The sequence below is a fragment of the Dendrobates tinctorius genome, unplaced genomic scaffold (genome assembly GCF_039654945.1).
Source record: "Dendrobates tinctorius isolate UK_male_01 unplaced genomic scaffold, ASM3965494v1 ptg000326l, whole genome shotgun sequence".
In the NCBI taxonomy this organism is placed as follows: Eukaryota; Metazoa; Chordata; class Amphibia; order Anura; family Dendrobatidae; genus Dendrobates; species Dendrobates tinctorius.
In genome coordinates this window covers 12,690,524-12,714,299 of record NW_027361993.1, presented here as the reverse complement: position 1 = coordinate 12,714,299, position 23,776 = coordinate 12,690,524, and the positions used below count along the sequence as shown (strand labels likewise).

At 41.2% G+C, this 23,776-nt stretch overlaps 1 protein-coding gene across 3 annotated transcripts in view; it reads right to left on the bottom strand.

Annotated features, from left to right (window-relative positions):
* The window catches only part of GPR153 (G protein-coupled receptor 153), a 185,841-nt gene that overhangs the window by 70,333 nt on the left and 91,732 nt on the right, over positions 1–23,776 (bottom strand). For all 3 annotated transcript variants that reach the window (XM_073561764.1, XM_073561763.1, XM_073561765.1), the window contains one exon: positions 21,441–21,870. In XM_073561764.1, coding sequence (XP_073417865.1) covers positions 21,441–21,870 — 430 coding nt within the window. The remainder of the gene's footprint in view (positions 1–21,440; positions 21,871–23,776) is intronic.

Below are 23,776 nucleotides of genomic sequence, written 5' to 3'. Positions count from 1 at the left end.
CTGGGCCTTTAGTGTCTGTATATTTGGATTCCGGTTTGGCTTTTATCCCAAGTCATGTGGCAAGGCTGGCTAAAGTGTCGATATTGACTTTTAAGATTGCTGCTTCCAATAGGTGGTGCTCGGAAGAGGGAATTTTCATATTTAATTTCACACAGGCGGGATATCAGCGATCAGCTAGTAACTAACGTGCACATCGGGTATCACATCTTAGCACAGTTTTATACAGAAATCCCCTGTCCACACAGGCCAAGGGAGGCATAGGGAGTGATAGGATGTAGCCCATGCAGTTGATAGCATGGCACCACACTCGCTCATAACCCAGACAGGCTGAGCAGCCCCTTTCAATAGCACCAGTGAAACAGCACCTGGTGAGCCTTGTAGGAATGCCACCAGATGCTTATTAGATATAAGCTTGGTCTGTTATCTGGATTTTATCTGGTCAGAAACCAGCCCCGGTAGCATGAAAAGTTCAGCCGCGAACAATCACGATGGATCAAGATGAAAGAGCAGCCTAAAGTTAAATTATATATTTAATCGCCTTCATGGCACACTGGACAAAATACTATATACACAATATTTATACATATAAAATGGTCAGATATGCAAATACAAATAGAGACAGTACAAAGTATGCAGAAAATAAGAGTCAGATACCAGTCAGATGAAAGCCCTGGCTTGTGGGGGAAAGGCTTCCACATGAGAGGCTGGTAGTCCTCTCTGTTCCTTGAATTCTCCTCACACTATATGTCGCAGTCTCCTCAGAAAAAAGCAATAAGCCAAGCTTTACAAAAACAAGCATTGAACCCCTTGGGATCACTCCCCACCTGCCCCATGGGCTGGACCTAAAGCCACTCCCTTGCCTGTAGCAGCTAACAACTACAAAACCTAAGATGGGTCATAACTCCTTAATAGATAGTCCTAGGGAGGTGGTTTTGGCACCATTGGATCTGACTGAGCCCCTGCTACGTGTTGACACCAAACATGTCTTTGCTACCTGGCTCCTACTAGCAACTCCATGTTTCTCCCCATCCTGGGGTGCTTGAATTGTACGAGACCCTGAAAGGTGTTTGGCCCATTCCAGAGATCTTGAAAATGTAAGCGGTGTGTGGCTAGCATGTACACTAAGTCAATATTCTCATTATGAAATCCTAGCTGTCTGAACAAAGCAGTAACACTGCATGGACTCCACAGGAGGTCCTCCTGTAGAAGTTTGGATACTAGCTAGTGTGGTTGGATCACCTGCTGAGCCAGGTATCCTGTTACAGCTACACATGCTTTCAGAAGGATTGTAGAGCCCCCTTCACACATAGCGAGATCGCTAGCGATACCGCTAAAGCGTCACCGATTTTGTGACGCAACGGCGATACCGGTAGCGATCTCGCTACTTGTGACACTTACCTTCGACCCGGCTCCCCACTGGATATCGCTGATCGCGTGAGAACGGGATGGTCCATTTCTCATCGTCGGCTTCCTGCTGGCGCCAACGAGCGGACTCCATGGACGCGGGCGGAAGACGTCACCCTCGCTGTGTGTGACAGGTAAGTGACGACCGCCGACCGCTGCTGCATCGCTGGTGAGATTTGCCTGATTGGCAGCTCAATAGCGACCATTTAGCAATGCACCAGCGATCCTGACCGGGTCGTATCGTTGTCGGGATCGCTGGTGCATCGCTAAATGTAACGGGACCTTAAGATGCCATTAATTCCCCCGATCCTTCACAAAGAGTATTTTCCAAATGAAAAATATACCCATCCAAAAGCCAGAGTAGTCTCTGACATCAATTGCAAAATGCAGCCCGCTGTAAAATGCAACCGCTTTATTTCTGAAAGTTTATTAAGAAATAACTATAGAAAATCGTATTGCTGTAACTAGTGAATAGCATTCAAAGTGGATCTGCATTTTAATGGAAAGGTCACAGACAGCCATGTGCTCTGCTTTACAGCAAAAACCCTGCATATGACAATCCATAAACCCAAAATAAATCCATGATGATATTGTTACTCTGTCGACACTAAAGATCATATTTATGCAAAATGTCTTCTTGAATGATAATTTCTCAGTCACTGGATGCCAAACCATTCCTTAAGAGAATTGCATGATGACAGTGGGAGCAGGCATTAACATAACAAATGAAAATAGGTTAATTACATTCCTAGTTGGCAACTGTAACAAGTTCTGTACTTGGCAAAGAATCTGTATTATTGAGCTGAAAAACAAAACAAAAACAAGAGCAGCTCCAAATATTGTCTAAATCTGGGTCTGTATGATCACAGCTGGCCGTAGACATCAGAACTTTGTACTACACCACACTGCATTCGATGGAGTGGGAAGGAAATGACAACGCTTGGTGAATCTCTCTCTGTGCCATAATAAGAACTTCCAAGAACTTTGCATAGACACAAAGTATTGGTCACCTTAGCTGTCCTTATTAGTGATGAGCGACCGTGCGAGGATAAGGTGTTATCTGAGCATGCTCGTGTGCCAACCGAGTATCTTCAGTGTACTTGAAAAATAAGTTTGAGCCCCCCGCGGCTGCATGCCTGGCGGCTGTTCGACAACCACAACACATGCAGGGACTGCCTAACAAAAAGGCAATGATGACCTACTGGACTCCATATGGCTTATATACTGTTCTTGCACAGGGACCGTCTATCTATCTATTATCTGTCTATCTATCTATTATCTGTCTATCTATCTATTATCTATCTATCTATCATCTATCTATCTAGTTATCTATTATCTATTATCTATCTATCATCTATCTATAATATATCTATCTATTAGATATTATCTATCATCTATCTGTATTCTATCTATCTTTATCTATCTATCATCTATCTATCTATCTATCTATCATCTATCTATATAATCTATCAATCTATCATCTATCTAATCTATCTATCTGTCTATTATCTATCATCTATCTATTATCTATCTATCTATCATCTATCTATCTAGTTATCTATCTATTAGATATTATCTATCTATCATCTATTATCTATCTGTCTGTCTATAATCTATCTATCATCTATCTAATCTATCTATCTACAGTATCTATCATCTATCTAGTTATCTATCTATTATCAATCTCTATCTTTCTATCTATCTATCATCTATCTATTATCAATCTCTATCTATCTATCATCTATCTAGTTATCTATCTATCTATCTATCTATCTATCATCTATCTAGTTATCTATTATCAATATCTATCTATCTATTATCAATCTCTATCTATTATCTATCTATCTAGTTATCTATCTATCTATTATCTATCTCATATCTATATCTATCATCTATCTATCTAGTTATCTATCTATTAGATATTATCTATCTTCTATATAATCTATCTATCATCTATCTATCATCTATCTATCTATTATCGATCTCTATCTATCTATCATCTACCTATTATCTATCTATCTATTATCTATCATCTATTATCTAATTATCTATCTATCTATTATCTATCATCTATGTCTTATCTATCTATTATCTATCTATCTGTTATCTATATATTATCTATATATTATCTATCTATCATATATCTATCATCTATCTATCTATCTATCATCTATCTATCTAGTTATCTATCTATTAGATATTATCTATCTTCTATATAATCTATCTATCATCTATCTATCATCTATCTATCTATTATCGATCTCTATCTATCTATCATCTACCTATTATCTATCTATCTATTATCTATCATCTATTATCTAATTATCTATCTATCTATTATCTATCATCTATGTCTTATCTATCTATTATCTATCTATCTGTTATCTATATATTATCTATATATTATCTATCTATCATATATCTATCATCTATCTATCTATCTATCATCTATCTAATCTATCATCTATCTATCATCTAGTTATCTATCTATTATCAATCTCTATCTATCTATCATCTATCTATTATCAATCTCTATCTATCTATTATCTATCTATTAGATATTATCTATCTATCTATCATCTATCTATCTATTATCAATCTCTATCTATATATCATCTATCTATTATCTATCATCTATCTATCATCTACCTATTATCTATCTATCTATTATCTATCATCTATCTATTATCTAATTATCTATCTATCTATTATCTATCTATTGTCTATCATCTATATCTTATCTATCTATCTATTATCTATTTATCTGTTATCTATATATTATCTATCTATCTATCATATATCTATCATCTATCTATATATCTATTATCTATCATCTATCTATTATCCATCTATTATCTATCTATCTCTCATCTATCTAATCTATCTATCATTTATCTATCATCTATCTATCTATCAGCTATCTATCTATTATCAATCTCTATCTATATATCATCTATCTATTATCTAATTATCTATCTATCTATCTATTATCTATCTATTGGTTATCATCTATATCTTATCTATCTATTATCTATCTGTTATCTATATATTATCTATCTATCTATCAATCTATCTATCATATATTGTACCTATCATCTATCTATCTATGTATCTATCATCCATCTATTATCTATCCATCTATTATCCATATATTATCTATCCCATATCTATCTATTATCTAATTATCTATCTATCTATTATCTATCTATTGGTTATCATCTATATCTTATCTATCTATTATCTATCTGTTATCTATATATTATCTATCTATCTATCAATCTATCTATCATATATTGTACCTATCATCTATATATCATCTATCTATGTATCTATCATCCATCTATTATCTATCCCATATCTATCTATCTATTATCCATATATTATCTATCCCATATCTATCTATCTATCTATCTATCTATCTATTACCTATTATCTATCTATCTATCTGAGATAGATAGATAGATAATAGGTAATAGATAGATATATAGATATGGGATAGATAATAGATGGATAATAAATAATAGATACTAGATAATAGATCACTAATCCTGGACATTTTATGAAATATTGCTTCCTATCCAGCTCCTTGAAAAACAAAATGAATGGAAAAAAAATAATCGATGAAATACATTGTGTGTTTCAAAGAAAATTGGAAGGGATTCAGCAATATATTCATTGTTCTTTTCCTGTGTGTGGAAGTTTGTACAATCATTGCCAGAAAAGCTTTTATGTCCAAGTCTAAATGAATGTAGTGTTGATTTTAAGGTGGTTGCGGATTTTAGCAAGTGGTGAATTATTATTACAGAGATCATCATTTGTTGAAGCCAGCGAACACCGAGAGGTCGGGAGAAAGGCTGGGACATATTCGTTGGTGGGATCAATAACCCTGGAGCAAAAAACAATTCTGACCAGCACCTCCGAACAAATGAAGCAAATGTGAACAGGTGCCAGCTGCTGTGCCTGCAGCATTTACATATTGAAGACTACAGCAGCAGCAGAAAGCTATAGTCAAATGATTCTCCAGGGATAATAAACTAGTGTTAGTGTTAGAAAAAAAATCAGAAATTTGTAAAAAAAAACTATTTTTTTTACCATTTTCCAAGACCCATAACTTTCATTTTCAAGTTGATGTAGCTGTGCGAGGGATGTTCCTTTTTATGTGCTATCGTTTTCATAGATACCATTTTGGGGTAGATACATTTTGATGTTGTATCTACACTAAAATGATTTGTATTAAAACACTTCTTGCACTTTTTGGTGGAGCTGTGGCAACTGGAAAGCCACAATTCTGGTGTTTCCATTGTTAATATCTTAATAACATTTACCGTTGGGGTTATTATTATGCATTTATATAGCGCCATTTATTCCATGGCGCTTTACATGTGAAAAGAGGAAATATAGACAAGTATAATAAACATGTGTAAGACAAGGGACACACAAAATACATAAGGAGAGAGGACCCTGCCCGCGAGGGCTCACAGTCTACAGGGATGGGTTTGGATACAGTAGGAGAGGGTAGAGCAGGTCGTGCGGTGGTTCAGTAGACCGAGGATCATTGCAGGCTGTAGGCTTGTCGGAACAGGTGGGTCTTCAAGTTCTTCTTGAAGGTTTCCGTTGTTGGTGAGAGTCTGATGTGTTGGGGTAGAGAGTTCCAGAATACGGGGGGAAGCACGGGAGAAGTCTTGTATGCAGTTGTGGGAAGAAGAGATAAGGGGGGAGTAGAGAAGGAGATCTTGAGATGATCGAAGGTTGCGTGCGGGTAGGTACCTAGAGACCATGTCACAGATGTATGGAGGAGACAGGTTGTGGATGGCTTTGTATGTCATGGTTAGGGTTTCGAATTGGAGCCTCTGGGCAATAGGAAGCCAGTGAAGGGCCTGGCATAGGGGGGAGGCTGGGGAATAGGTGGGAGACAGGTGGATTAGTCGGGCAGCAGAGTGTAGGATGGACTGGAGCGGAGCCAGAGTGATAGAGGGGAGGCCAGAGAGTAGGAGGTTGCAGTAGTCGAGGCGGGAGATGATAAGAGCATGCACTAGTGTTTTTGTGGTTTCGTGGTTGAGGAATGAGTGGATCCGGGAAATATTTTTGAGTTTGAGGCAGCAGGAGGAGGCGAGGGCTTGGATATGTGGTTTGAAAGAGAGCGCAGAGTCGAGGATCACTCCAAGGCACCAAGCGTGCGGGACTGGGGAAAGAAAGCAGCCATTGACATTGATGGATAGGTCTGGTGGAGGGATAGAGTGAAATGGGGGAAAGATGATGAATTCTGTTTTGTCCATATTCAGTTTGAGAAGGCGAGCAGAGAAGAAGGCTGAGATAGCAGACAGACATTGTGGGATTTCAGCCAGTAAGGAGGCGAGGTTGGGTCCAGATAAGTAGATCTGCGTGTCATCGGCATAGAGGTGATACTGCAAACCGTAGGATTCTATGAGCTGTCCCAAGCCAAAGGTGTAGATGGAGAATAGTAGGGGTCCTAGGACAGAGCCTTGAGGAACACCAACAGACAGGGGGCGAGGTGAGGAGGTGGTGTGTGAGAGGGAGACACTAAATGTTCGTTCTGCTAGGTATGATGAGATGCAGGATAGGGCCAAGTCTGTGATGCCAAGAGATGAGAGAGTCTGTAGCAGGAGGGAATGGTCTACGGTGTCGTAAGGCAGAGGACAGGTCCAGGAGAAGGAGGACAGAGTAGTGTTGCTTGCTCTTGGCAGTTAGTAAGTCGTTAGTGACTTTAGTTAGGGCAGTTTCAGTTGAGTGATGCGGTCGGAAGCCAGATTATAATCGGTCAAAGAGGGAACAGGAGGAGAGGTGGGAGGACAGTTCAAGATATACATGCTGTTCCAGTAGTTTTGAGGCGTAAGGGAGAAGAGATATTGGGCGATAGTTAGACACAGAGGATGGATCAAGGGAGGGCTTTTTGAGGATGGGTGTGATTGAGGCATGTTTGAAGGATGAGGAAAAGACACCATTTGTAAGTGAAAGGTTGAAGAGGTGTGTTAGAGATGGGATGAAGACTGTGGCCAAGTTAGGGATGAGGTGAGACGTGAGTGGGTCAAGGGCACAAGTGATGAGGTGTGATCCTGACAGAAGGGTGGAGAGCTGATCTTCTGTCATGGTGGAGAAGCTGGCTTTTGCAGAACAGGGCTGAGCGACTAAGAGGGGCATTGGGGGCTGCGGGCCAAAGTTTTGTCTGATCTTGTCAATCTTCTGCTTAAAGAAGGAGGCAAAGTCTTCAGCAGAAATGAGAGGAGGGGGAGGAGGTATTGTGGGATGGAGTAGAGAATTGAAATTGTTGAAGAGTTGTTTAGGATTGTGAGACAGGAAGGATATGAGAGATGCGAAGTAAGTTTGTTTAGTGTCAGTGAGCATGAACTTAAAGCTGGCAAAGGACTGCTTGTATGCGCTGAAGTGCTCAGTAGAATGGGTTCTCGTCCATCTCCGCTCAGCGGCCCTGGAAACCCGTCTCAGTTCTTTGGTCAGGCTGGTCAGCCAGGGCTGCCTGTTGATTGTACGAGTTTTGCTCTTCGTGAGGGGGGCAGCCGAATCAAGTGTTGCTGTTATTGTGGTGTTATAAAAAGTGGCGGCAGCATCTGTGTCATGAAGGGAAGCAATGTCTGTAAGAGGGAGAAGGGACTCAGAGAGTGATTGTAAATTGAGGTGTTTGAGATTCCTGCTAGGGTGAGCGAGTTTAAGGAGCGGGGGTTGCACAGTTAATTAATTCTAAATTTTGATAAATCAGACTTTGAAGGACACAGCAACACCACATAGGTTTATGTTTTTAATTTGTTTATACCTTTATTTTCATGAGGAAAAAGAACCTGGAGTTGAATTTTGAATTCTTTTTTTTTTAAACAAATTTTAATTTTAGCCTCCTTGGGGCCTTGAACCTGTGATCGTCTGATCACTTATACTATATATTGCAGTCTACCTATATATATATATATATATATATATATATATATATATATATATATATATATATATATATATATATATATATACAGTGGGGAAAGTAAGTATTTTATACACTGCTGATTTTGCACGTTTTCCCACCTACAAAGAATGGAGAGGTTTGTAATCTTTATCATAGGTATGCTTCTACTGTGAGAGACAGAATCTAAAACAAAATCCAGAAAATCACATTGTATTATTTTTACATAATTAATTTGCATTTTATTGCATTAAATATTTGAGAAAACAGAACTTAATAATTGGTACAGAAACCTTTCTTTGCAATTACAGAGGTCAGACGTTTCCTGTAGTACTTGACCAAGTTTGCACACACTGCAGCAGGGATTTTGGCCCACTCCTCCATACAGATCTTCTCCAGATTGTTCAGGTTTCGGGGCTGTCGCTGGGCAACATTGAGTTTCAGCTCCCTCCAAAGATTTTCTATTGGGTTCAGGTTTGGAGACTGGATAGGCCACTCCAGGACCTTGAAATGACAGGCAGGTGTCACACATGCAACTGCAGTGCGAGAAACTCGTGCGAGAAACTTGTGCGAGTCTCTCGCCTCAATACCCGGCACTGCCACCGGCACTTAGGACCGGAGCGATCAGCTGCATAGAAATACATGCAGCCGCACACTCCGGTCCCGAGTGCCGGTGGCAGTGCCAGGTATTGAAGTGAGAGACTCGCATGAGTTTCTTGCATTGTAATTGCAAGTGTGACACCGGCCTTATGGAGCCACTCCTTTAGTTGCCCTGGCTGTGTGTTTCGAGTCATTATCATGCTGGAAGGCCCAGCCACAACCCATCTTCAATGTTCCTACTGAGGGAAGAATGTTGTTGGCCAAAATCTAGTGACACATGGCCCCATCCTTCCTTCAATATGGTGCAGTCGTTCTGTCCCCTTTGCAGAAAAGCACTCTCAAACAATGATGTTTCCCCACCATGCTTCACGGTTGGGATAGTGGTCTTCGGGTTGTACTCATCCTTCTTCTTCCTCCAAACACAGAGAGTGGAGTTCATACCAAAAAGTTCTATTTTGGTCTCATCTGACAAGTGACCTTCTCCCATGCCTACTCTGGATCATCCAGATGGTCATTGGTGAACTTCAAGCAAGCCTGGACATGTTCTGGCGTTAACAGGGGAACCTTGTGTGCCCTGCAGGACATTAGTCCATTACGGCGTAGTGTGTTACTAACAGTAATGTTTGAGACTGTGGTCCCAGCTCTCTTCAGGTCATTGACCAGGTCCTCCCATGTAGTTTTGGGCTGATTCCTGACTTTTCTCAGAATGATCTTCCTGATTGGTCAGTGATCAAATACTTATTTCAGGCAATAAAATGCAATTTACTTATTTAAAAATAATACAAGGTGATTTTCTGAAATTTTTTAGATTTGGTCTCTCACAGTTGAAGTGTACCTATGATAAAAATTACAGACCTCTCCATTCTTTGTAGGTGAGTAAACTTGCAAAATCGGCTGTTTATCAAACACTTATTTTCCCCACTTTGTATATACTCCGGTATTACAGTATATAGGACAAATCATGGTCTCTTATGAAGGCCAGCCACAGGTGTTACAAGAGTATCATCATAACAAGCCCCCTGCTGCCATGATCATGTTGAATGAGAACCAATGGGCAAATTGCATAGCGCCCCCTAGGCTATATGCTCTAAATGATGCTACCAGAGATTTCACAGAGGCATTTGAGAGGTTAATAGCAGCGGGAGGCGCTCAGCTTCAATAGGGAAAATGTTGTAAAATGATCCTGCTTCAGGGCAAGTCTAGACAACTGTGCATTTTCTCATTTGAGAAAATCGGGTCAATTATGCACTGACACAATGGAGAAAATGGAGATTTTTTTTTTCATCTTCTTCTTATCCGAGAGAACTGGATCACATTATGATCACACTCTGATTAAACTCTGATCAGATGAAAAGATGAAAAAAAAATTCTCCATCTTCTCCATTGTGCCAAAATGATTTATACAAACTCATTGACTTGCATGGCTGAGTGTGATCCGGATGTTTTTCCTCGGACAGGCTTGGTCTAAGAAAAAAAACCCCACATATATGCACGTCCACATAGACTAACAATAGCCCGATGTTTTGCCGGATTGCGCTCAGATCGAAAATATGGTCACGTGTACAAGTCCTCAGATGTGTTAACTTAAGTAGTTAAAACATAAGGATATGGTGCTCTTTAAAAACCCAATGAGCTATCCTTCTCTGCGATGGGGGACAGAGCTAGCAGACTTTTAGCTAGACGAGTGAAGAAACAACAAATCAAATCTAAAATAGAATTTCTGAAAGGTCCCAATATTTCCTTAATCAGGAACCTCATAGAAGTAGCAAATTCCTTCTAACTATTATAAGACACTATATAAGTTAAAAGATGATCCCTTTACGCCACAACCCTCCCCCTCACATATTCAAGAATTTTTAGATAGTGTTAACCTTCCCCAGGTTTCCCATTCACAACTTAGTAACGTTAATTTTCCCTTTAATATTATTATTATTATTATTTATTGTTATAGCGCCATTTATTCCATGGCGCTTTACATGAAAGGAGGGGTATACATAAAAGCAAGTACAATAATCTTAAACAATACAAGTCATAACTGGTACAGGAGGAGAGAGGACCCTGCCCGCGAGGGCTCAATATTGCAGAAATACATCAGGTAATCCATCTTAGTAAATCTAATTCGGCGCCGGGTCCTGATGCCCTACCTAATGAATAGTATAGGACCTTGGCACAGGTGCTTGCCCCCTTTTTTGCTTAGTACATTCAACTTCTGGCAAGGAGCTCAGTCAATTGCTCCGTCTAATCTTGAGGCCACTAGAGTGACCCTCCCAAAGCCTGGCAAGCCGGCTGATACCCCTGCCTACTTCAGACCAATTTCATTACTGAACTGCGATTTGAAACTATATGCCAAATTGATAGCTATCAGACTACACACAGTCCTGCCTGGGCTAATCCCTGCAGATCAGGTGGCATTTTTCCCCGTCGCAAGGCTAGGGATGGTACTAGATGAATGGTGGACCTTGTGGGGATGGCGGAGCTTTCGAGGACCCCCAGTGTACTCCTGTCACTAGACATGGAAAAGGCGTTTGACAGGGCGCACTGGGGCTACCTGAGGAGGGTGTTGGGTAAGTTTGGGATTGAGGGCCCTTTATGCTCAGCTATTCTTTCTCTCTACTCAAACCCAAATGCTAAGATTTTTTTCTTCAGGCATTAGGTCGGAGGGATTCCCTATTTCTAATGGAACCCGCCAGGGGTGTCCTCTTTCGCCTGTAATTTTTACTCTGGTTATGGAACCCCTGGCGTTGGCTATCAGGAGTAACCAGGGGGTGACAGGCATTAAGGTGGGGGACTCTATATGCGGACGATGTTATTATCGCCTGCACGAATATTGAGCAATCTCTCCCGGCTATAATATCCACTTTGCAAAAAAATTTTCCTCATCTCTTATTATAAACTTAAATCGTCCAAGTCTTTAATTCTTCCAATATGAGTCCCAATGGACTTGAGGGAAAAATTAATAGCTATGTTACCTTTTCAGTGGGCCGAGAAAAGTATTCCTTATTAAGGGATAAATCTGTCAGCTTCCCGTCTCCTGGTTCAATCTAATGTACTCCCTTTACTCAGCACTCTTGAGAAAGAATTGATTAGATACTCTAGATTGATCCTTTCAAGGGTTGCAAGGATTAAATCCTTTAAAATGGTCTTTCTACCAAAAATAATCCACTTATTCAAGTGTCTATCGATGTTGTAGGTGTTGTACCCCCCAAGTATATTTCTAAAATTCAAAATTTGGTGGGGAGATTTGTATGGGCCAACATATCCCCTCATGTAGCAGCAAAAATTTTGCAATATCCCTACAGGATGGGTGGTATGGGTATCCCCAACATACAAGCCTACTATAAATCTGCCCTTCTGGAATCAGTTAGGGACTGGTGGCTGCCTGAGACGCCCCATATATGGCTGCAAATTGAGTCATTTCTGTCCAGGTGCGGGTCCACGAGATGTTCACTTGAAATCGAATATATCAGACCTACAAGATATAAACTAATCCTTTTAACTATGGAGGCAACGGTTGGAGTCTAGAGATGGGAGGTAATAAACCAGCTGAATTAAGTCAGTTGAACCTCATATACCCTAAGTATGTCAAGATGGGAGGCTGCAGGTATTAAATCATTGGGAGACCTTATAGATGACTTTGGCCGGGGTCACACTGGCGAGTGAGAGGCGCTAAAAGCACGGATTAGACACGGACAAATGATTCTCTATGGGGTCACTCACACCAGTTGTATATTTCTCATCCGTATTCTACGCTCCGTGCCAATCGCAGCATGCTGCGATTGTCAGCGTACTACGGCCGTAGTACACCAATGCAAGTCTATGGGTGCGCAAAAAATACGGATTACACACGGACCACATGTGTGACCTGCGAGCAATACGCAGGTCTTTTGGCTGGTGACAGGAAATGGGCCAATCCATCATCAGGAAGCCTAGACATGCAAATGAGCTCAAAAAGCGCTCCAGACATCCCGGAAGTACGCCTCCATGGAGTACAGCAGCAGCATGGCGTCCACTTACATAAATGTGGAGATGTTTATAATAATGGTGCAGGAGCGTCCCGAAATCTGGGACCAACGCGATGCCAATTATTCAAACAGGGCAAGAAACGAGGCGTCATAGAGGCGCATCTGTCGCCAGATGTACCATGACTTTGGTGACCGACCACGTGAGGAGCAGCATAAAATTCATAAGTACAAGGCAAAACATGAGTAACCTTAGCGCACAACAAAAAACGAATATAGAATCAGCACCCCCCTTCCTGTGCATGTCCTTTTTGCCTCATGAGGCCGTTAGATTTGGATGTGACACGTGGATTCACACAGCCATAATTTGGGTTTAGGCCACAAGCTCCTCATCCTCCTAGACAAAACAATTATTAAGTGTAGCTAAAGAGACCCTGTGTATCTGCCCAATTAGATATGCCACCATGGGTAGAAAGCACACCCCAGTAGGCCCCATGCCTAGACTACTGGTAGCAAATGTGACCTATCAAATATGTGAATTTGACAATATTTCCTGTCACATTGCCTGTCACCAATACCGCCGGGAACGCCAGCAGCGGTCCAGGAGTGGGGATGCGGGATATGTCAAAAGAAAATATATCTATTACGACCGGCTCTCCTTCCTCGCCCCAATTCTGGATCTGAGACCGTAAGCAGATACCTCACACCACATTACACAAATACTTTACAGGGCCAAAAATATTGATGTATTTTTGCCTCTGTTCTATTTCATAACAGAACTCAATCCAACCTTACGGATCGAGGAACGGCCTCAGAGACAGAGCCCATAATTGATCCTGTAGGGGATGAGGTGGCTGGCCCATCTTCTCCCTCTACAAGAAGCATGGCAGAAGATGAGTCATCACAGGAGAACAAATTGGCTGCCCAACACACAACACCACCAGGACGGTCTGCTGCTGCCCCATCACCCATCCTGGAAGAGCCGGGCAACTTGAGCAGCAGCCCAACTGGCCATATCAAGGGATCCTCACAGGCTGCTGTTACATCCCGGCGAGCCCGAAGAAGGCGCCAGGTCACTGTTCAAGAGAGCAGGACCAATGTGGACACAGGGGTGCTAAATTATTTATCTTGAGTAACAACAGATGATGGGGAGGAGGCCTACTCACGTAGCCTGACCCTTTATCTCCGTGCCCTTACCCGTGAGGTCAGGCTCCGCATTAGGGGATGTTTTCAGATCCTGCTTGATGCAAGCACCCCCCCAATACCCCATATGAGCTTTTCGAATATCTGGAGAGGTGGCAGCTTTCCCCCAGAAATCTAATGCGCATGAGACCATCCACACAGATGCTTGCTCAAGCAGGGTCCGAACATCCTCTAATACGTGGGCCTACACCTCACCCCCTTCCTCCCCCTACCCAACCTTCCCAACACCAGCAACAGATTTCTGGCTCTAGCCAACCCCACCAATATGGCCACTTAGTCCCACCCAGTGTTGGAGGCTGGTCCCAACCTGGTTGGGGCCGACATGACTATATTGGTGGGTATGAGCCACGGGTCTACCCGCCCCAACAAGATGCCCCTCAGCAGTATTACTATGGCCACTACCCCCAACAATCACAGGAGGAAGGTCACTACCAACAGCATGGGCAACAGTATGCACCCACACAGGGCGATGTTGCTCAAAGTAGTCAGCAGCAAGCACAGGCTGCTCCTCCGCCTTCTCCTTCCCCAACATTCCACAATTTATAAGTGGCTTAAAACATGGACTTAGTAAACCCATACTGTATATGACTGTTGTTAATTGTTTTGATGGGAGGAGATGTCCAGTGTGTTTGAACTGGTGTTTAAAATCCCAAGGCAAAGTCAAAAAGAGGTTTTAACCAGCAGCAACATGAGCTAAAACAGATAATACTAACATTTATTATGACGGTTTTCAAATCATATGATTAAGACACCATGACAGGCAAGGCTACCTTATGTGTTTCTGATACATATTACATGTCTGTAAAAAATACAATATTTCACGGGGCTATACTGGCAAAGTCAAAGGATCAAAATAGAGTACTCACTTGAAAATGCATAGAAAAGGCGTGCTGTCCATATTCTCTTAGTCCAATTTAGGCCAGCTAACTATATTCCAAAATCAAGGCAAACAGCCTCAAGACCATCACGCTCTCTATATGTATTATCAAGTCAGTCTTCTATTTTGATCCTTTGACTTTCCCAGTATAGTGCGGTGAAATATTGTGTTTATTACAGACATGTAATATGTGTCAGAAACGCGTAAGGTAGCCTTGCCTGTCATGGTGGCTTATTAATATGGTTTGAAAACATTCATAATAAATGTTAGTATTATCTTGTGTAGCTCATTTTGATGATGGATAACTCCTCTTTTTTACTTTGGATTCCAAATGTGTACAGTTGCAATGTTGTTATTGCACTATGTATGTTGTAGGATATGTTAGTAATTTTCTTTGAACAGCAATGTTGAAATATGCCAAAAGCCCAATTTGGGCCATTGCCCAAGTTTTTCATAGGGCAAGAATATGTTTGCCTTACAAACTTTAAAAAAACCCACAAAAGGCAAAAGTAAAAATTGGCCAACTACACTTTACGTCTCTGTCTTAATTGTCCAAACCCATATCAAAATACGCGTACCAAACCAAAGCAACACTCAGAGATTCAGAAGGGGTAGAAATATATATATTTTGACACATCAAACCAACATTGCCAACATAGATCCAGCATGCTCGTGCCAAGAAGGTTCCCCCTGAGGTGCCATAAAGTAATTAGTGAAATGATCACGCACATTGAGGCCAGAGATCGGTCTATGTTGATGGTTGATAGGTGGTCTCACCCTACACACATTGTCCGGCCTACGCACAACACCAGCAGAGGAGGAACAATCATGTATCCTGGTGAAGTTTTGAAGTACCACACAGGCTTTCACTACTTCATTAACATTTTGTTCACTTAGCTGAATGGCAGACTGGAGTAGCCGCCATTTGGCACAAAGAATGCCAAAGGAACACTCCACCAGTCGCCAAGCACGTGATAGGCACAAGTTACATATCCTGCGCCTGTGGTGAAGGTTGCGCCGGGGATATGGCCTCATGACATTGCGCGTTAACTGAAAGGCATCATCTGCCACTAGAACATAAGGGACAGATTCTTGAGTGGAGTCTGGTAGCTGGCGTGGTGGTGGTAGATCAAAATGGTTGGTGCGTAGCCGCCGAGCCATAATGGAAGTATTGAAGACTCGAGAGTCTCCCGTCCTTCCATAGGCCCCAATGTCAACAATTATAAACTTGTACATGCAAGGAGAAAATATGAGTAACTAGGTGAGTATAATAAAAATACGTCTTTATTAGTTAGCATATGTATCACTTTATACAAAAACACAAAGAGGAAAACGACACCACAGGGTAGAAAACAGAATGACCCGGGAAGAACACCCAGCCACAAGATATCAAATAACAAAGCAGTGTATATAGGATATAGCCACATCTAGGTAAGTAACCAGTGTCTGCTAATTCCCCATCTCCCAATTGGGAGACTCCTACGCCACATTATAGAACCGTTGTAGTAACCGAGTGTACACAGATAAATCTCATATGGCCAGTTTGAAGTACTCCCCTTGAGAAAGCGTGCTTCTAGTCACGCGAAACGCGCGTCGGGCGTTCCCCTCACCTGGTCCCGGGTCCACTCAGCCTCTATTTGCACATCTGGTAAGATATCTTTTTCAAACTGGCCATATGAGATTTATCTGTGTACACTCGGTTACTACAACGGTTCTATAATGTGGCGTAGGAGTCTCCCAATTGGGAGATGGGGAATTAGCAGACACTGGTTACTTACCTAGATGTGGCTATATCCTATATACACTGCTTTGTTATTTGATATCTTGTGGCTGGGTGTTCTTCCCGGGTCATTCTGTTTTCTACCCTGTGGTGTCGTTTTACTCTGTGTTTTTGTATAAAGTGATACATATGCTAACTAATAAAGACGTATTTTTATTATACTCACCTAGTTACTCATATTTTCTCCTTGCATGTATATCTATTGGAGTGGGTGTTTCAGGTGTTTTCTTGCTTAGGGTGGCTACTTATAGCCCTAAGCCCTATTTCTGACATAGTGATAATGTCACTGAGGTTTTTGCATTTATTAATTATAAACTGGTATTGAGGGTCGGCCAGAGCCAACAATACAACAGAAAAGTATTGTTTATAATCGAAGAATTAGGAGCCAGAGTTTGGCGGATTACGCCCCCGGATATGTTTGCCATCAAGGGCCCCAATACCATTTGGAAACTGGCATTCTTCCTCAAAGTCCCTTGATATCCTCAACCAGTCTTCCATCCTGACCTCGGGCATCACGACTTGATAAAGTCTTGTCCATATTTCAATACATATTGACCTGACTATGCCAGAACACACACATCTTGCTTTGCACAATGAGTAAGTGATATTCAGTCCATATTCCAGCCAACATTCGTGTCTGTAAGTTGAAACATATGTGGACTAAGATGAGGGCCTAAAACTTACTCCATGAAGGCAAAAATTCAACCTTTGCCCAACACATCATGAACATAGAGAATGTGGTTGTGTAGTACATACCGTATTGTGAGTACAAGTCGCTCCTCTGCAGATATAGCTTTGCGCATCCTTGTATCCTGAAAGGTTATCCAAGGGCGCAGTGTCTCCAAGAGTGTAGCAAATGTTGCAAGGCTCATGCGACAGTATTGGTAGAATTTGACAGGATGCTCCCACAGAGAATAATAGAGGCGGTGAAAATGACCTCTTGTGATTCGCTGCCTCAAAAGTGGATGTACCCACATGCGTCTCCTCCTCCGCGGATCCACTATCACTGGGTATGGTTGGCCAAAGCACCATGACAAAAGCCAGTTGAATAGAACCTGCTCAGTTGTGTTGAAAGTCAGACTGTCTGACATGCTGCACAAAGAACACCAACACACCTTGTGAAGGCAAGGTGACAAATGGACAGAATGGAGGCAGCAACCTGTTCCTGAGGCAATAAATACAGTGCAGGCTAATGTTTTAAATAGTTAGTAGGCCTCAAAACTGTTAAATATCCATTTTGCAAGGCTGCGAGAAAATCTCGCCATACGGATTGCATACGGATGCCATACGGATTACATACGGATGCTGACATGCGCAAAGTACGCGACCGCACCTTGCTTACGGATGACCTACGGAGCACTATTTAGGGGTCATTCATCCGTATTACGCATGTAAACTACGGACCGTATTTTGCGCAGGTTAGCGTGACTCCAGCCTTTGGCTTAATTCAATTTAATGATATACTGACTTCACATCCATCCCTGAGGGGGGCCTTTTATCAATACCTTCAAGTTAGGCATCTGCTTTATACTAGGTCTACTCCTTGGACTTTACCTAAGACTTCTGCTCTGAAAAAAAACACTTTTCTACTCTGGCAGGGAAAACTCGGGTTTGTCTCCTTTTCATAAGATGCTCAATAATTCCCTTTGGAGAGAACTCTCCCATACATGATGAACTTGGAAAAAGAATTGAAATTCTCTACATCCCCTCAGAAGTGGCATGATGCTTTTAGTCTAGTACAAAAATCCTCTAGATGCGTTAATTACCTAGAGCAGAATAAAAAACTGTGAGAATAGCTTACTTCTCCCCAAATTATTCCCCCCTTTGCTGTAGAGGTTGCAATCAAAAAGGTTTCTTGAGTCATATGTGGTGGGACTGTCCGGTAATTTTCCCATTCTGGCTTAGGGTTTTTGATCTGTGCTCCTACATTTTGGGCCAAAGAATAAACCCAGAACCCAGTCAGGTGGTCCTACAGTACAGACCAAAAGTTTGGACACACCTTCTCATTCAAAGAGTTTTCTTTATTTTCATGACTATGAAAATTTTAAATTCACTCTGAAGGCATCAAAATTATGAATTAACACATGTGAAATTATATAATTAACAAAAAGTGTGAAACAACTGAAAATATGTCTTATATTCTAGGTTCTTCAAAGTAGCTACCTTTTGCTTTGATTACTGTTTTGCACACTCTTGGCATTCTCTTGATGAGCTTCAAGAGGTAGTCAAGAAATAGTTTTCACTTCACAGGTGTGCCCTGTCAGGTTTAATAAGTAGGATTTTTTGCCTTATAAATGGGGTTGGGACCATCAGTTGTGTTGTGCAGAAGTCTGGTGGATACACAGCTGATAGTCCTACTGAATAGACTTTTAGAATTTGTATTATGGCAAGAAAAAAGCAGCTAAGTAAAGAAAAATGAGAGGCCATCATTACTTTAAGAAATGAAGGTCAGTCAGTCCGAAAAATTGGGGAAACTTTGAAAGTGTCCCCAAGTGTAGTGGCAAAAACCATCAAGCGCTACAAAGAAACTGGCTCACATGAGGACCGCCCCAGGAAAGGAAGGCCAAGAGTCACCTCTGCTGCGGAGGATAAGTTCATCCGAGTTACCAGGCTCAAAAATCGCAGATTAACAGCAGCTCAGATTAGAGACCAGGTCAATGCCACACAGAGTTCTAGCAGCAGACACATCTCTACAACAACTGTTAAGAGGAGACTTTGTGCAGCAGTCCTTCATGGTAAAATAGCTGCTAGGAAACTACTGCTAAGGACAGGCAACAAGCAGAAGAGACTTGTTTGGGTTAAAGAACACAAGGAATGGACATTAGACCAGTGGAAATCTGTGCTTTGGTCTGATGAGTCCAAATTTGAGATCTTTGGTTCCAAAGACCGTGTCTTTGTGCGACGCACAAAAGGTGAACGGATGAACTCTATATGCCTGGTTCCCTCCGTGAAGCATGGAAGAGGAGGTGTGATGGTGAGGGGGTGGTTTGTTGGTGACACTGTTGAGGATTTATTCAAAATTGAAGGCATAATGAACCAGCATGGCTACCACAGCATCTTGCAGCAGCATGCTATTCCATCCGGTTTGCGTTTATTTGGACCATCATTTATTTTTCAACAGGACAATGACCCCAATCACACCTCCAGGCTGTGTAAGGGCTATTTGACCAAGAGGGAGAGTGATGGGGTGCTACGCCAGATGACCTGGCCTCCACAGTCACCAGAGCAGAACCCAATCGAGATGGTTTGGGGTGAGCTGGACCGCAGAGTGAAGGCAAAAAGGCCAACAAGTGCTACGCATCTCTGGGAACTCCTTCAAGACTGTTGGAAGACCATTTCCGGTGACTACCTCGTGAAGCTCATCAAGAGAATGCCAAGAGTGTGCAAAGCAGTAATCAAAGCAAAAGGTGGCTACTTTGAAGAACCTAGAATATAAGACATATTTTCAGTTGTTTCACACTTTTTGGTTAATTATAAAATTCCACATGTGTTAATTCATAGTTTTGATGCCTTCAGAGTGAATCTACAATTTTCATAGTCATGAAAATAAAGAAAACTCTTTGAATGAGAAGGTGTGTCCAACCTTTTGGTCTGTACTGTACATCTTGGTCTGGACAATTATCCGGTCGAGATGGGGACGGTTTTTTCACATATTCTGATATCCGCAAGATTTTGTGTTGCTGCAAATTTGAAGTTCCTGGACCCTCCCTGTATTCAAGAGCTTATTAACAAAGTAAATTCTCACTTTCAACACGAATACTTACTAGCTTTCTCCCTTAAGCATAAGGAAAAAAGAATTCGATCATGGGCCCTCTGGCTGGATTCTTCCTTAGCAGCCCCTCTGTTGGCCATAACAGACTCTTCTTTACTGAGTCAAGATTGGCTTGATACTAGGTCCTTTACTTTCTACTTCCACAGTATTATTGTTTATTTGTTTTTTTTGGTCAGTTGCTTGTCTCACTCAACACCTTACCCCCCCACCACCCTCTATCCTTGGTTGTGTTCCAGATTTCCCATTATAACAAAATGAGAGTTTGGATTCAAATTGTTGCAGGTCAAATTGTTTAGCTCAAATTTCGGTGGATTTAATTTTATATGTGATGTTGATCTGTGAATCTATGCATTTATTGTACTGGCTACATTTTGCTCTCAATAAAAGTTTACGGATAAAAAATATCATAGGTACAAGTGCTATCCATGAATACCCCAGATAGCCCTCATAAGAGAACATCGGTCACACGCATGAGCCCTATACATGTTTTCAATTTGCCATACATGACTTGCTGTTGCCTACCTCAATAAATTGCAGGGTTAAGCTGCATTAATGCTCTCTAGAATATACTTATAAAACAAAGGGCATGGCTAAACCAAGCCGTAAAAAGTTTCCATTTGAAGGGCATTCTGACATTTTTGGAGCATTCACATCCCCAATATTACATTAAAAACATTTAATGATAATGATTCATACAGTCTCTGCTTCTTCGATTTGAGTCACTCCTCGAGATTTGTGACTGATAGCAATAAAATAACTATGGCCAGTCCTAATGTTCATTCATAGATGACCTAATTGATGCCGCTTTCTATGCCAACCTATATATAAAAAAATCAATCTAAGCATCAAACGCTTTAAGTTCACATTGCCAACGGCCAGAACATATACACCCCAACCAGGAAGAATGAGCCTGCACTTACCAATATTGGGAATCCCATCAGGAAGTCGTATATAAATACAATCCCAGATATCAAATAGGTTATCTGCAGGGACGTTTTAATGGGCTCTGATCCATCAATTGATGACCTTCGTTTTCCATGAGCGTCCTCGACCACAATAGTGGGCACATTGAATTTATTTTTGTCAATATTCTGCCCGGTTTGTATAGAGAATGTCTGAAAAAGGGAGATTCCAATGCAGACAACCCCTACCACCACACTGCCGCTGATCAGCAAGAGAAAACACAGTCCGAAGCCCAGTCCAATTTCTGTAACAATAAAGCGGCAGTCCCCGGCATAGAATCTCTGAGTGGGATTGTGCCATCCGACAGCAGGTAAGGTGGAGAGAATGAACGATACCATCCATATTCCCATCACTGTGTGCACGGCTTGCTTCTTTGTATTGCTTAACCTAAGCGTAAAAATGTAAAATTACTATTAAATAGTATATACAACTCTAATTTACATTAGATAGAATTAAATAGTATGGCTATCCTATACTGTACTCCAGAGCTGCACTCACTATTCTGCTGATGGAGTCACTGTGTACATACATTACTGATCCTGTACTGATCCTGAGTTACATCCTGTATTATACTCCAGAGCTGCACTCATTATTCTTCTGGTGCAATCACTGTGTACATACATTACATTACTGATCCTGTACTGATCCTGAGTTACATCCTGTATTATACTCCAGAGCTGCACTCACTATAGTGCTGATGGAGTCACTGTGTACATGACAGTACTGATCCTGCACTGATCCTGAGTTACATCCTGTATTATACTCCAGGGCTGCACTCACTATTCTGCTGGTGCAGTCACTGTGTACATACATTACATTACTGATCCTGAGTAACATCCTGTATTATACCCCAGAGCTGCACTCACTATTCTGCTAGTGGAGTCACTGTGTACATACATTACATTACTGACCCTGTACTGATCCTGAGTTACATCCTGTATTATACTCCAGAGCTGCACTCACTATTCTGCTAGTGGAGTCACTGTGTACATACATTACATTACTGACCCTGTACTGATCCTGAGTTACATCCTGTATTATACCCCAGAGCTGCACTCACTATTCTGCTAGTGGAGTCACTGTGTACATACATTACATTACTTATCCTGTACTGATCCTAAGTTACATCCTGTATTATACTCCAGAGCTGCACTCACTCTTCTGCTGGTGTAGTCATTGTGCACATACATTGCTTTACTTAACCTGTAGTGATCCTGAGTTTCCTCCTGTATTATACTCCAGAGCTATACTCAATGCTGGTGAACTCAATGTCCACATGCATTACTAATATTGTACTGATCCTGATGTACAGCATGAATTAAACTCCAGAGCTGAAAAAACTATTCTACAAGCAACAATCTGCAAAGTTGTAATCCCTCTGCTTGTTCTGCAGAATGCTTGCTCTGGTGATTAGAATTCTTAGAAATATTGACCGTCACTTTGCAGAATTTTGAAAGTAAAGTAGCTGTACTAAGCGTAATTTAGTTGTTAGAGGTGTATCTAACATCAAGCATGTTGACAGATCAAAAAAAAAAACTAATGCAGCTCAGGAGTAAAAAAAATGTGACAAAGCAAATATTATGTATTTAAAAATAATCTCATCTTGTATGAAGGTAGAACACTATGTGGAAGGACTATATAGCCAGGAATAATGCAATGACAAGGCCACGCTCTATGTAATTCTCTGACTATCTGCAGGGGAAGACTTACTCCACCTTTGTAGCTCTTTTTATATTTCACCTTCTTTGATGGTATTGTACACACGTCTGTACATGTCTGATATATTTATCCTGTATGTTTAAGGAGAAAATAAATTCAGGCATCCAGCCATGAATTCATTGTGGATCTGAAGGTCAAAGAATTAATGTGATCTTACTAGGTCACAGGATCTCATAAATAAACATGGAAATCCACTACAAATTGGAATTTGCGATAGTGACTATTAATAATGACCGTAACATCCATTAATATGCTACTTGTCGTTACCCACAACAATTCCCCTGGAACAATCAATAGAGAAATTTTATATGTTTGCCACGTCTCAAATTTGCCTTTGACTTCCTCCTCTAGAATTTCCACATTACCCGAAGATAAGGCAGGAAAAAAATATTATCTTTCCAATAACAAATGTAGACTCCGACAAGTTATTAGTTACTCTAAAGTGTAATAAATATAGTGACGTCCAGATCAATAAATATTAATCACTGGCTGTTCCATATCGATTTATAGGCTAATTTATTTTTTTCTTTCATTATTGACCAAAAATATTCACAAAATGGAAGATTAATCAAAA